Source organism: Macrotis lagotis, chromosome 6, assembly GCF_037893015.1.
Source record: "Macrotis lagotis isolate mMagLag1 chromosome 6, bilby.v1.9.chrom.fasta, whole genome shotgun sequence".
Lineage (NCBI taxonomy): Eukaryota > Metazoa > Chordata > Mammalia > Peramelemorphia > Peramelidae > Macrotis > Macrotis lagotis.
The window spans coordinates 752293-767427 of record NC_133663.1 but is presented as its reverse complement, the minus strand read 5'-3'; the positions used below and the strand labels follow the sequence as shown (position 1 = coordinate 767427).

Below are 15135 nucleotides of genomic sequence, written 5' to 3'. Positions count from 1 at the left end.
CTGGCCTCTCCCTGATTCTAAGCTCCAGTATTCTGTCCATGGTGGTGCCCCCAGATGCTTCTTGATAAACTGGAGAGTGCCTGAGGAGGGCCTTCAGTCTACCAGGGAGGATTAGCCTGGTAGAGAAGACACAGGAGGGACATGAGAACTGTATTCAGGTGGAATGGGTGACCCCAGATGGTGCCAGGTCTTTGGAGATGCTTGTGCTGAGGCTGTTGGGCCACTTTTTGGAAGCTCCTCTTCAGGTATGGGTCAGGCCAGATGAAGAAAAGTCTGTAACCCCCAGTCCATGAACCTGTTTGGTTTTCCAAAGTTTGCCAATTATGTTTCAGTATGATCAGTTTTCTTTGCAATCTTGTGTATTTTATGCATTACAAATATGATTCTGAGCAGGGGCACATAGGCCTGCAGGACTTCTGCCAGGCTCCAGGACATACAAGGTGATTCTTCCTAACTGGGAGGCATGAACCCCTAGAAGGTCTTTCCAGGGTTATCAAACCTTATTCCTACCCTCCCATTCTATATTCCAGACAAAATGCCATGATACTTCATTTCCAGTTGCCTGGCCCCTGCCCCTGGGCCTCCCCTTCCTCCTTCTCTTGAACTCTAAGAGAATCTTTATGTCCTTTAAGGCTCAGCTCAAGGGAATCCCTGGATGGATCCTGAGGACCTTTCCTTGAAACTACTTCATAGTCTAAAAGGTAGTACAGTGGATGGAATACTGGTCAAGGAACCAGGAAAAATGGGCTTAAATTCTGATTCAGATATCTCTTCCTCTTTCCTCTTGAGGAAAGTCAATTCACCTCTGTTCTGTTTCCTTAACTATAAAATTGGATTAATAATCTCATCTGCCTGCCAGAGTTGCTGAGATGCTCAACTGTCGGACTGAAAATCTTAAACAAAATAGCAGTCAAGATTATCATCCCTACTTTGATGGGTGACCTTAGATGAGCACCATCCCTTTCAGCTTTGACTTTCTCACCCAGAGAGTCCCTAAGGTCTTTTAAAACTCTTAAATTATGGGGTGTACACCATCATGTCTAGATATTTGTATTCGTAACATTTCATCTCCACTGTGGGTTCTTCTGACCTATCCAATCAGACTGTGAGGGAGGGTGCTAGCCCCTGTGTGGCAAAATACAGTCCTTGCCCTCAGAGAGCTCTCCGTCTGATGGAGAGATGATGGGCAAACAATTATGTTCAATCAAGCTCTCCATGAGCTGGTGTCTACCGTGGTGACATTTGAGCATTCCTGGAACCAGGAGAAAGTGAAAGAAGATCAAAAAGAGTCAAGAATCACATTCTCCACCTGAGCTTTGACTAGAGCTGTCCAGGGTCATGGAGGAGTATGGAGGACATATTTTATGTCCTTCTCTCAGATCCACTCTGCAGGGCACTGCGGGATCATTTATTTTGTGACACTTCAAACTGGAATTAGAGAGAAGGCTTCAGTGAACAGGAATGCATAAGGGTAGAATAATTTTGAAAACCTGAGGTCAGGCCTTCATGACTGGTGAGTGAGTGAAGAGATTTAAGCTCACTAGCCCATTCTGGCTAGCTTCATCAGATCATCCACTTCCCATACCATCCACTGTCCAACTGGAGGCCATGTTCTATCTCCCTTCCTAGCTCCATTCCTTCTCAGTCATGCAGGGGCCTGATCAATGAGGGCCTATCTCTGAATGTATGGCCTGTGTTGGGATTTAGCCTCTTCCTCTAGAAAGCTGCCCTTCTTGGAGTATTGAGACTCCTAAGGGCTGGAAAAGACACCTCCCTTTCTCCACCCCCTCCAATACATCCATGCTAAGCTTCCTGTAATCAGAACTAGATTAGCACAGCCATCCAGCTGGCAGACACAAAGCAGTCAAAGCCCCTGCCACTGTTCTCCAACCTAATTAGCTGATAGGCTTCACCAAGTATGGAGAAAATGATGCTACTGAATGTAGAAGGGGTTAAGAAGACCATTCTTCATGGGGGGACTGGAGAACTCCCTCACTTCATCAATGGCTCCAGGGTAAGTCAGAGACCTGGGCTGGGGCAAGAGACAGTGGGAATGGGGAGTTCTGCCTAGGACATGGACCAGCATAGCTGTGTTCAAAAGATACTGATGTGACTGATGACTTCATGGGGAGTGGGAGGCATCCATCCCATCAGGGCTGTGGAGTGAGAGAGAAGGTTGAATGCATTTTTGATTCTCTCTCTCTATTCTGCTGCTCTGAAGGGAGAGAGCAGAGGGCTAGCTCCAGCCCCAGCCACAGACCTGCCACAGAGACAAAGAAGGGACTCCCTGTCTCCCCCTTTCCCTGACCTGCCTGCTAAAGCTTGCTTCAGTCAGTCGTGAAGACTGCAGATTTGAGTGACTGGAAGTTAAATGAGCCAGTGAAACCTAATGAATGAGAGAAAGGGGTGGGAGATGAAAGTGAAAGTGTTCAGGCCTTTTGTTTTTGTGAAAAAGGTGACGTTTCATTTCCGAACCATGAAATGTGATGAGGAGCGGACGGTCATAGATGACAGCAAGCAGGTTGGCCAGCCCATGCACATCATCATCGGAAACATGTTCAAACTGGAAGTCTGGGAAATCCTGTTGACCTCAATGAGGATAGGAGAAGTGGCTGAATTCTGGTGTGACACCATCGTAAGTGACCTGCATCACTCCCTTCTTATCACCCTATTTCCTACTAGGGATGTCTCCAAAAGCCTCTCCCTTGTGGAACAGAGACAACACAGAAAAGCACATTTAAGCCCACTTTCTTATTTTCATTCATTATAAAAGCATTGCACTTTCTGCAGGGAATCTTCCAGGGTTCTCTCCCCTTCCCCCCCCCCACCCTCCCATACCCCATGGCCACAGCTGAAAACCTTCTGGAAGTACTCCAGGGGGTGCTCAGCCTGGGACAGCTGTCCCTCCACCTCAGAAGCATCAGCTCTGAGTCATCAATTACCTCCTGAGCCTTGAGAGCCTAAGCCATGTGGGGAGGGAGCTCCTGGATCCCTCACTTCCCAGGGGTCAATAAAGCCAGGCTTCAACACATATCCTTTATCATGAGTTGTTGCCAACTGAAGCAGTCTAAGAGTTAGTTACTCAATTCCTTTAAAAGCCTCATTCCCCAGCCACCCCACCCCAATATCAGAAATGCTGGTTGAGCTGGATATTGACTTTTAAAAACATTATTTGTTTTTTGCAAGGTAATTGGGTTAAATGACTTGTCCAAGGTCACACAGCTAGGTAATTATTAAGTGTATGAGGTCAAATTTGAACTCGGGTCCTCCTGACTCCAGGCCTGGTGCTCTGTCCATTGCACCAACTGCCCCAGACATTGACTTTCAAAGGATTGGTGTAAGGAAAGGCCTTGGCAAACCCCAGAGTTATCTATAAATGGATGCTGGAGAAAGGGCCACACTTGACTGAGAGCAGTCATGTGGAGGAGGGGGCAGGAGTGGGAGAGGACAGGGCCTGGAAGGAAGAGGAAACTGAAGATCAAGGAGCTAAAATAGCCTGGGTAGATTCTGGGAGATTTCTGATACCTGCAGATTTCTAGAATTTAAGTCTTGGAGAAACTGTCCGTCAGTCAAACATATGGAGCATCGACTGCTGGCCAGGCATTGTGCTAAGCACCTGGGGTCCCAAAGAAGTCCCCGCCCTCAAAAAGCTTACAATCCAAAGGGGGAGGAACAAAAAGCAAACACATATGTGCAAACAAGCAATAGACAGGAAATACAGGTAACCATTAGCAGAGGCAAGGCACTAGAGTTAAGAAAGGTTGGGGGAAGGCTTCCTGGGGAGGAGGAGATGTTTAGTGGGGACCTGAAGGAAGCAGGGAAGCTAGAAGATAGAGAGAGATCATCCCAGATGTGAGGACCACCAGAGAAAACAGCCAGAGCCAGAGGAGAAGGGGCCTATCGGAGGGAGAGGATGCAAAGTAGGGGGAGAGGGGCTGTAAAGTGTAAGAAGATTAGAAAGGGAGGGAGGGAGGGGCTATCTGGGCTAAGAAGGGTTTTGAAGGCTAAATCTGAAAGTACGGCTATTGAGTTTGCTTCAGATGAAGGGCACATATCCAGGGTGCTTCTTGAAGGTCTTGGAGCCATATTAACCCTTCGGGGAGGATGCTGCCACCTCTTTCTGAGGCAAGTCTGTGTACTGAGGTTCTGGTTCCAAAATGACCTGGATGGCTCACTTACTTTGTTTTCACTCCTCTTCCTCCTCCTCCTCCTCCTCCTCCTCCTCCTCCTCCTCCTCCTCCTCCTCCTCCTCCTCCTCCTCCTCCTCCCCCCTCAGTCTCTTGATTCTTTGCTGCTATTTCTGTATCTATTTCCTTAGCAGCCTAAAGTAATCCTAATTGGCTCTCTGGGAGGGGCAGACAGTGATTAGGCTTGGTCCAGGGGCTGACCTAATTTCTTCCCAAACCTGGTCAGAGAGGGAGGGACAGTAACCCCACTACTATCTCTACAGCCTTTTTATGGAGCAATTTGTTTCTTAGAGCTTTGGTTTTTTCATCCACAGAATGGGATCATGACTGTGTATTTACTTTGGTTTTTCTATCTATTTATCTGTGAGTTTTTTCCTCATCCCCATTCCCCCAGTCCTAGAACTGATTGAGCTGCACATTGACTTCCCAGGGTTGATGTGAGAAAAGGCCTTGGCAAACTCCAAAGTTATCTAAGAATGGTGCTAGAAAAAGGGACAAACTTGACTGTGAGCAGCCACTTGAGGAGGGGGGCAGGGTTGGGAGAGGATAAGGTCTGGAAGCTTGGCTTTTCAGAGGCAGCAGCTCAGCAGTCCTTTCATGGTGACATAAAGTCAAGTTAGCAAGGAGAGCAAAGGGGTCAGAGTTCTGGCAGGGCTGAAGATGGGAGCAGGGCAGAGCTCTGGTGAGAGTGGTCAGAGGGATTCAGGGGGAGGCAGGGCTCAGGTTTGGTAGAGGGGCTCGGGGGAAGATCAGAGCCCTGGCAGGAATCAGTATGGGCAGAAGGGCTGGGTCGCCTTAGGGAGTCTCCTCACAAGCTTCTCACCAGGTTCACTTACTTCAGGGACAGCAAGGGGTGATGCTGTATAGCCAGTTCCTTCTACAGATGCTGCCTCATCCCTTCCAACTATGTCATGGGCCAGAACTGGTCCCCATTATTGTTAGTGGGCCTACAAGTAATAGCGCTAAGCACAACCTAACCCATTGAGCAGCCTCTGACCTCCAGATGTTCTTTTTTTCTCTCATAGAGAGGTGGGAGAACTTTGTTTCAAACTCAGCAAATGACTGGTGGAGGGTCCTCACAGGTCCCAGAAACTTCCTCTTTCTTCCTCCATCCAACATTTGAGTAATGATTTTGTTTTGTTTTGTTTTTGCAAGGCAATGGGGTTAAGTGGTTTGCCCAAGGCCACATAACTAGACAATTGTTAAGTCTGAGGTAGGATTTGAACTCAGGTCCTTCTGACTCCAGGGCTGGTGCTCTATCCATTACACCACCTAGCCGCCTCTGGAGTAATGATTTTGACAGCAAAGTAACTGCATAGTATCCTCAACTGCCATTGACTACTGTCCTTGATACTGCCCAAGTTAGCTTTCATGCCCAGTCCTTTCCAGACTTTTGACCGCTTGAACTTCACAGTGTCTTCCTGACTCCAGAGATTGCTTTACTGTACCTCGTCACCTCCAATATATTTTCTTTTTTTCTCCTCTTTGAACATATATTTAAATTTTTTTTACTGATATTTGCTTTTCCACTACCTTCATTTCCAAATATAACTTTCCCCTTCCCCTCTTCAGTGAGCAAAAGATTTTTTAAAAAGAAAAAAAGTTCACAAAATCACATTAACCAATTGTGACAATATATATATAACTTTTATTTTAGGTAATTGGGGTTAAGTGACTTTCCCAGGGTCTGTCTATCCACTTCACCATCTACCAGGCCATAGAGATACACTTTCGGGTTTTTTTTTTGTTTTTTTTTTTTTTTTTAGTTTTTGCAAGGCAATGGGGTTAAGTGGCTTGCCCAAGGCCACACAGCTAGGTCATTATTAAGTGTCTGAGTCCGGATTTGAACTCAGGTACTCCTAACTTCACCGGTGCTCTATCCACTTCGCCACCTACCTGCCCGGAGATACACTTTCTTATCATTTCTTAGATTCTAAGCTTAATTAGCTCCAATAGCTTTTTAAAAATTTTGTTTTTAAAATGAATTTTCTTTTTTTAGGGGAGGAAGTCATGAACTTAACACAAACATTTTGACATAGAAAGAATTGGAAAAAAGAGCTTTGTCTACAACACTGTGAAGCTCTGCTATCACAGTCTGATTTTCTCATTTAACCTAACAGCACTAATTGTTCCTACCTGTATTCTCTGAACTTCTGCTCTCTGTGGAGTCTTTGTCAAATCTTTTATTGCTTTTCTTTTCTTTTCTTCTTTTTTATTATCATCACTGTCTTTATCCCTTCACTTATCTAGAAAAAAGCTCTTCCTTGTAGCACATAGATAGGATTAAGCAAAACAAATTCCTAGGATGCCATCTTTCTCTCTACATAGAGATGGGAGACAGGCTTTACCATCCACTATGATGTTAACAGAAGGCAGAAATCTTTCAATAGTTGGCTTTCTTTACAGTGTTGTGATCAGGGACTAGATGATCAGTGAATAAAGTACTGAGGCCTGGAAATAGGAAGACATGAGTTCAAATCTGACCTCAGACACTTACTAGCTGTGTGACCCTGGGCATGCTTGCCTCAGTTTTCTTATCTGTAAAATGCACTGGAGAAAGGAATGGGAAACCGCTTCAGTATCTTTGTCAAGAAAATTCCAACTGGGGTTATGAAGAGTCAACAACAAAAATTAGTGTTGAAATTGTCCTAGTTCTGCTAATTTCACTCTGAATCAGTTCATAAAAACTTTCCAGGTTTCTCTTTATTCATAAATTCATCCTATTTTCATAATTCTCCTGAGTTTCTCTTTATTAATAATTTTATCCTCTTTTTATTTACTCTCTCTAACTAGCTCCCTATTATGTTATTATACCATAACGTTTCCATTCAGTTCTCAATTGATAGACACCTCCTGTGTTTTGTACAAATATGTTCTTTCCAATTTTCTGGGATCTGTTTGAAGTTATAGGCCTGGAAGTGGTATTACTGGCTTAAAGAGTAAAACAGACTTTTGGGTCATAGTTCCAAAGAACTTTCTGGAATGGCTAGACCAATATGATACACTAGTATGCCCATTTAGCCAGTCCCTCCAGCACTTTCTCTTTACTTTGTTGCTGTCTTGTCAATTAGAAGGCTGTAAGTGAATGGTATCTCAGAGCTAGTTTAATGGGCATTTCTCTGATTATTTTTTAATTTTATTTTATTAAAAAAATTTTTATTTAGAGCAATAGGGTTAAGTGACTTGCCCAAGGTCACACAGCTAGGTCTTTATTAAGTGTCTGAGATCCTCCCAACTCCAGGGCTAGTGCTCTATCCACTGTACCACCTAGCTTCCCCCTGTTTCTCTGATTATTAGTGATTTGGAGCATTTTAAAATGATTGTTGATAATTTGCTTTTCTTCTTTTGAGAACTGCTTTTTCATATCCTTTTACTATTTTCCTACTGGGCAAGAACTTTTGTCCTTATACATTTGGATGAACTTCCTATATATCTCAGATAGCAAACTTTATCACATAAAGTTTCTCCAAAGATTTTTTCCCAGTTAACCAATTCCCTTTTAATTTTGATTTTGTTTGTGCAAAAGCTTTGAAATTGCTTTGTATATTAAAGTATTTTATTTTATTTTAATTTAATTTAAATTATTAAATTATTGTCCATCTTCTCTCCTAGCCTTTGGTTGACTAGAAGTTTTTTTGCCTTGTCTTGAAAGGTCTCCTTCCTCACCCCTCCGATTTGTTCATTGTATGATCTTTTTGTATGTAAGTCAGGGAACCATTCGGAGCCTACCGTGTTATCTGGTGGAAAATGTTCGTCTAAATTTAATTTCTGCCCAACTACTTTTCCTTTGTCCCAAGAGTGTGGCTATTGTTGAATAGCAGCACATCAGGAGGTAGAAAGGAGTAGGGTTAACCTACACTCCTGAGCTCTTTGGCTTCTGAAGGTTGGGCATGAAATCTGTTCCAAAAACTGAATTTTTCTCTTTTTTAACTCTAATTCCCAAATAGGTTGGATGATTCCTGCCAACGCAGTCTAGGAGAAGCACTAGTGCTGTTAGCAATGCCCTTCCTGGCCACTTCCTTTTGTCCATTCTTCCCATGAAGATCTCCAACAGGCTTTCAGAGCCAAGTATTCTATTTGGGTTGATGCCTACTTTATTGTGGGAAGAAAATAAGACCTCTGGGTTTGGAATCAGTACCTGGGCTCAAATCCTACCTGGGTGATCTTGCATAAATAGCTTTACATCTCTGAACCTCAGTTTCCTTATTTGTAAAATGAAAACATTGGACTCCCTGACCTCTAGGTATCCTTTCAGCATAAATCTATGCTGCTCTGATCTATTATGGATGCTAGTCTGCCTGTAGAAAGTTGGGAGGGCTCTGAGTTGGGTCACAAAGGAATGGAGGAAGGATTAGGGACTTGGACTGGTTCTGGGACTGCTGTATTAGGCATCCATCTTGTCCACAGTCTCTTTGTGTGTATGGGTGTCTCTGTGTCTCCCTGACTTTCTGTTTCTGTCTCTTTGTTCTCCCCTTCTCCCTTCTGTTTCTCTTTGTCTCTGTCTGGATGAACATCTTTCTCTTTCTGCTCCAAGCACACTGGTGTCTACCCCATCCTCTCAAGAAGCCTGAGGCAGATAGCAGAGGGCAAGGACCCCACAGAGTGGCATGTTCATACATGTGGGCTGGCCAACATGTTTGCCTACCACACTCTGGGTTATGAGGACCTGGATGAGCTGCAGAAGGAGCCCCAACCCCTAATCTTCATCACAGAACTCCTCAAGGTGAGGATGAAGGCAGATGTAAGTCTTGGTTCCCAGGCAGCAGTTGGTATGGGAAGAGAGCTCTATCCACTCCACCACCCCCCCCCCCCCCCCCCGGGAAGAGCAGTCAAGAACTCTGAGGAGGATAGAGTTTGCTGGGGAGGCCAGAATAGGGAGAGAAGCAACTTGAGAAGCTTCCCCTCAGGTTGGGAGGAGGAGAGTTTGAGGAAAGGCTTGGATTCCTTCCACATTTCCTCATCATTTGCATTTCTCCTTGGGGTTTATGGCTTATTGCCCATTGAAACACCTAATTGACTCTCATATTTTTAATTCATTCGGTTTGGCTTCCTCTGTCGGTTCCTCAATCTTTTCAATAAGCCTCTCATTTCTGTGCCCCTTGCCCAACATTTGGCATCTTGCCCTGTGTCTGCTATAGAATTGAGAGGGTCTACACAGATGCATCTGCCCTCTTCATCTAGCCCCTTGCTGGAGTTTCTTAGGAGGGGTTAGGGGGTCAGGTTGAGGCTGGGTGGTTGAATGATGATCCCTCTAAGCAGTTCTGAGGCCATGATGCTCACTGACCCCATGAGGACTTTTCTGTAATCACTGAGCTCCCCATTTAGGTCAGTCAGCTCAGAGCTTTTTCTTGAATCTGGCCTTGTGGACAGAGGAGGAGAAGACCACACACTGCTGGCCTCATCCTTCTGGTTCCTTGATACTCTGGGCAAGGGGAGATGAACTAGGGTTGGACTTGGGAGGTCTATGTGGTGAGGGACAAGTAAGGTAGAGAAGGGTGATGGCCTCAAGGGGCTGTGCCTCCTTTCTCATCTATGCCAACAAAATTGTGAAGGGGTCCACAAGCTTCAGCAAGCCACAAGAGGGCTACCCCCCATTGTGCTGACACCCAAATCTAAGAATTTGGGAGCCTGTTTTTGAGAGAACTGGGGGTAGGAAGGCTTTCCAGGAGCTGAGCACTGAGGCTTGGCTCATCCTGGACAGGTGGAAGCCCCCAGTGAGTACAAAAGAGAAACCTGGAGCCTCGACAATGCTGAGAAGATGCATGTCGTGCCCATCCTCCATGGCGATGGCAATCGTCTCTTTAAACTGGGACGTTATGAGGAAGCTGCTGCCAAGTACCAGGAAGCCATCATCTGCCTGAAGAATCTGCAGACTAAGGTGAGGGCAGGAGGATAGAACAGACTCAGGCCCTTGGCCTTCAGACCATTGTAGGTCACTGGGGGCTTAGCCTGGGGGGATGGCTGACCATCTGAAGCTAGGCAGACATTCTGGTCCCCATCAGGCCAGGGCATTCTGGGCTCTTGGGTTGCCCCCTAGCCTCCTATATCCCCCAAGACTAGTTCTCTTCCCTCACTGTCCCTGGAAAGATGGCCACCTTCCTGGTCATCAAGAATTGGCTCCTAGAGACCAGCTGGGTGCAGCAGGGAGCAAGGAACCTAACCCCATAGCTTTTCTTCTGATTTATGGGGTCAGGGAGCATCTATTAAATACTGTGTGCCTGGCACCATGCCAAATGGGGATAGGGAGCAAACATGTATTAAGCACCAACTGCATGCCTGGCATTGTACCAAACAGGGAGCATCTATTGAACACTGACTGTATGTCTGACACCATGCCAAATGGGGGCACGGATCATTTATTAAACACTGTGTGACTGGCACTGTGTCAAACACTTTTCAAATATAATTTTGCTTGATTCTTACAACCAAAAGAATAGAGGCTGTTGTCCCATTTGGCAGATGAAGAAACTGAGACTGAGGTGAAGTGGCTTGTCCAAGACCACCCAGCTCATAAGTATCTGAGACCAAATTTGAATTCAGATCTTCCTGACGCTAGGCCCAGGGCTAGTAGTGCTCCCTTAATGGGCTCAGAGATGGAGGTCCAGGGGGTCTAGGGGGGAGGTCATCCAGGTGGCCTTGTAGGGGGAGATCCAGATGATGCACATAGGCAGGAATCCCAGGGACAAGATCTACTCAAAGAGTCATAAAGTGGACACAACAACGAGCTTTGAGTGAAACGGTGACCAGCATGGGGCTCAGCTCTCTTTGGGGTGTGTTTTCTTACTCTGTAGAGTTTTTGGACCAGTGTGTGAATGTGTATGTGTGTTTGTGTTCATGTATGTACACATGTGCGAGCACATTTGTGTGTGTTGGCAGGCAGGGCTCTGGCCCATACTTGATGGCTCTGGGAGAACCTCTCCCATTTGTCAGGGGAAATTCCCAAAGCTGAGAATCTACCTATGGGGGACTGAGGGAGGCCTTCCAGGCCCACTCTGCATAATAACCCCAATCCTGCTGCTGGGTGGGTCCATGGCAAAAGAAGGGCCAAATGAAGCCTAGGGAGTTCTCCCCCCCTTCTCTGCCCATCCCATCTTTTGGGCTCTGCCTATGTCTCTTCCTTCTCCCTATCATTCTCTTTTCTGTCTTTCTCTCCTTCTCATGTTCCCCGCATTGCTCCCTCCTACCCCATCTCTATCTCTGCTTGTTTCTCTCTGTCTCCACCTCTCCCCTTTCCCTCTCTCAATTTTCTCTTCTCTCTCCTCCACCTGTCTCTCTCCCACCTCCCCATCTCTTGGTCTTTGCTCCAGGAGAAGGCTTGGGAAGTCCAGTGGTTGAAGTTGGAGAAGATGATCCACACCCTGGTGCTCAACTACTGCCAATGCCTACTGAAGCAGGAAGAATTCTATGAGGTGCTGCAACACACCAGTGACATCATTCAGCACCACCCAGGTCTGAGTTGGCCTAAGGGAGGGGGGAGGTGGGGGGAGCCAGCACCCTCCTTAGTGCATCACTGAGTCAGAGACACTACCTGGGATGGTGTGAGGGATCAGAGATGTTAAGGTAGGGACAACAGGGTCCTGAATTGGGCACTCCCGGCCTCTCTCCTGCAGGTATTGCAAAGGCCTACTATGTGAGGGCCAGAGCACATGCCGAGGTGTGGAATGAAGCAGAGGCCAAAGCAGACCTGCAGAAGGTTCTGGAACTGGACCCTGCCATGCAGAAGGCAGTGAGGAAGGAGCTGAGGGTACTAGAGATCCGGATGGAGGAGCAGCGGGAGGAGGAGAGGCGCCGCTGCAGGAACATGCTGGGCTAAGCCTAGAGAAGGGCCAGAGGCAGGGAGCAGCCTACTGGGGCTGTGCTCACAACACCAAGTTAGGAGGGACTGAGGGATGGGTCCACTGACCTAGAGTTTGGCTTGTTGTATGTAGTATTTGAAAGCACTGAATTCATTCTCTGAGGGTCCCATGGTGGAACACCCCTGCTCTGGACCTCCTCCACTGGAGAAGGTCCTTCAGTCATAGGACAGCACCCCTCTGTCCACTCTCTGGGCTGGGCAGGGTTCAGTCACTTTGCCAGCAGGATCAGCTCTCAATGCTCTGTTTATTTAGAAATAAAAATGAAACCAGGCTAGGTGGTGCAGTGGATAGAGCACCAGCCCTGGAGTCAGGAGTACCTGAGTTCAAATCCAGCCCCAGACACTTAATAACAGCCTAGCTGTGTGGCCTTGGCAAGCCACTTAACCCCATTGCCTTGCAAAAACCTAAAAAAAAAATAAAAAAATGAAACCAGTTCTCAGGGTCCGAATCAGATCTAATACCCCTCAGCAATCTATTCTAGGGGGGCCTCTTCCCTCTCCACCCCCACTCCCTTCTCTGCCCATGTGTTCTCTGGGCTTGTGCAGGTAAGTGAAAGACAATGTGTCCTGTCCTACTCAAGGTGTCTGGGGGCCATGGTGAGATGATGGCAAGCCAGAGCACTCCTCTGGAGATTCCTGGCCTGGCTATGCACATGGGAAGCTCAGACAGGAACCAGTCAAATGAGGCCCAGGGCAGGGCAGGACAGTGCAGGAACAAAGGCTACCTAGGACAAAAAGGCTGGCACTGCATCAATGAAGTATTTGATTTGTGCCAAACCCTGGGGATACAGATAGAAAAGTCAGGTGATTCCTGCTCTCAGGGTGCTCCCATTCTGGTAGGGGAAACAACATGGAGAGGACCAGACAACTTGAAGTGGCCTCTAGGGGGTGCTGAAGATAAAATGAGAATCAGGTGGACCAGGTACCTGGGAGTTAGTGATGCTGGAGCAACTGCTAGGTGGCACAGTGGATAGAGCACTGACCTTGGATTCAGGTGGATGGGAATTCAAATCCAACTTCAGATTCTTGACACTTACTAGTTGGGAGATCTTGGGCAAGTCACTTCACCCTGATTGCCCCTTATCCAGGGCTATCTCCAGTCATCCTAATTCCTATCTGGCTCTATTGCCAAATGTCTCTGCAGAAGAAAGTGAAACTAGTGACTTACCCCCTCACTCCAATCCAATTCACTCAATTGTCATGACATCACCTCCCTAATGTCATGGTCTTCTTTGAGAAGAAAGGACAAACATGTCAGTGATCCTGGCAAGTGACTTGACTGTTCTCATTCTCAGTTTCTTCATCTATAAAAGGGACAGCTAGGTGGTATAGTGGCTAGAGTGCAGAATCTGGAGTCAGAAAGACCTGAGTTCAAATCTGATCTCAGATATTTACTAATTGTGGGACTGTAGGTACTTAACTGTACTTGCCTCAGTTTCTTCATCTGTAAAATGAACTGGAGAAGAAAATGGCAAACTACTCTAGTATCTTTACCAAGAAAAAATCTCATATGGGTCACAAAGTGCCAGTCATGTCTGAACAACAGCAACAAAAGGGTGATAATAACATCACCTTCCTCCCAGACTGACTGTGAGGATTAAATGAGTTAACAAATCTTAAAGCTACCAGGTTCTGTGATCTTTTGGATGCAGGGGGCTGTGGATGGGAATCTATCCCATTTAGTATTCATCACTGCCATGGATATGACCACACACTGCACCGCTGGATAGCCTGGCATGTCTGAAGGAGGGTTTTCTTTTCAGGGTCCTTAGGAGATGTGACCACAGAGGGTGGGGTGAGGGTGGGACCTGCAGCACTGGCAGAGGCAGCCACCAGGTCCCATCTTCACAAGTGGATGCAAGGGAGTATTGGAAACAGAGCTTCCAGGGGCCACAACTAGTCCTGGCTCTTGACCTTGGGGTTCAAGGCTGTCTCCATCAAGACTTGAGGTGGGGGTGATTGGTGTTTGTCTCACCTAGAATGGGTCCCCTCCTGGCTCTTCAATGGGATACTCACCTGTCTTGTAGGGTTTCCTTGGGGCTAGAAGAGGGGAGAGATTTGACCCTTTTGAGGCATGGATTCCAAATAATGGATCCAGTTGAGCCTACCTTGGGGCAGTGTGATCAGAACCCCTCTAAGGTCAGCTGCCAAGGTATCACATATGTGGGCCCTAGTTGACTGGGCCTGTGATCCTAAAGAGAGAGTGACTTCAAATTACACTGTCTCACAGAAGATCCCTGGAACACTAGTCAGAAGTTCCAGCTTCACCATACAGTAGCTGGGGGACCATGGGGAAAATTATAACGTCCCTGAACCTCAGTGTCCCCATATGCAAAAGGATATGGATAATAACTGTGGCACATACTCCAAAGGTTTTTATGAAGGCCCCAGAACTTCACTTATATCTGGACTATGTAGAATCCAGCCCCTAGCTCAGGTACCTAATGCATGTGGCTCAGCATCTATTCAAAATTAGAACTATCATGAGCCCCCACCAATGTGTTTCCTTTGACTGAATCAATGAGAAAGAGCATGCTTGGCCAAAGCAAAGGATATTTAAATGAATTATATTGAAAGATTAGTGACATAAAGAATGGACTCATCCAAAGGTCACCACAGCCACCAGGGTAGGTGTCACACCTGAGCAGAGAGCATGTATGGCACACAGCTATGATCAGGGAAGGCCTCCCTCTTACTCATGCGTTTAGTGTGGCACAACCCTCTGATTCTTCAGAGTCACTGGTGTACTCTGTAGACATTCACATTCTACTCTCAGCCATTGACCCTGCTTTATTCTAGCCTAGAAAATCCACATGGCCTCTCAAGGGGCCACATGATCCACCTGCTGAGCACTCCCCTACTGAAGCCTCACTCAGATTTTTACCCATTATCAGGAGCAGACAGACTGCCTCCTGGAAGCCCAGGCGAGCTTGCTGTGTGGTCTTGTCTGAGTTAGACTTTGTCCTTGGTCCTCTCTCTCCTTGACTGAACATGATTTCCTCTCACTCTAGGATTGCAATTCTCACAACTCTGATGAACTGGATGAATTTTCAGGGTGGTCAACTCTTGTTTGGGACTTTGATTTCATTGATT

At 46.5% G+C, this 15135-nt stretch overlaps 1 protein-coding gene across 1 annotated transcript; it reads left to right on the top strand.

Annotated features, from left to right (window-relative positions):
* The first annotated feature begins 1918 nt into the window (after positions 1 to 1918).
* On the top strand, positions 1919 to 12000 carry AIPL1 (AIP like 1 HSP90 co-chaperone). The gene is made up of 6 exons (XM_074192494.1): positions 1919 to 2014; positions 2456 to 2635; positions 8722 to 8910; positions 9889 to 10065; positions 11495 to 11636; positions 11798 to 12000. The coding sequence occupies exons 1-6, from the start codon at positions 1919 to 1921 to the stop codon at positions 11998 to 12000; spliced, it is 987 nt and encodes a 328-aa protein (XP_074048595.1).
* Positions 12001 to 15135: the final 3135 nt, after the last annotated feature.

Coding starts and splice junctions, on each gene's coding strand:
- AIPL1 (XM_074192494.1), top strand. CDS start 1,919: ATGGAGAAAATGATGCTACTGAATGTAGAAGGGGTTAAGAAGACCATT. Junction 2,636..8,721: donor AATTCTGGTGTGACACCATC/GTAAGTGACCTG, acceptor TTCTGCTCCAAG/CACACTGGTGTCTACCCCAT. Junction 11,637..11,797: donor CATCATTCAGCACCACCCAG/GTCTGAGTTGGC, acceptor TCTCTCCTGCAG/GTATTGCAAAGGCCTACTAT.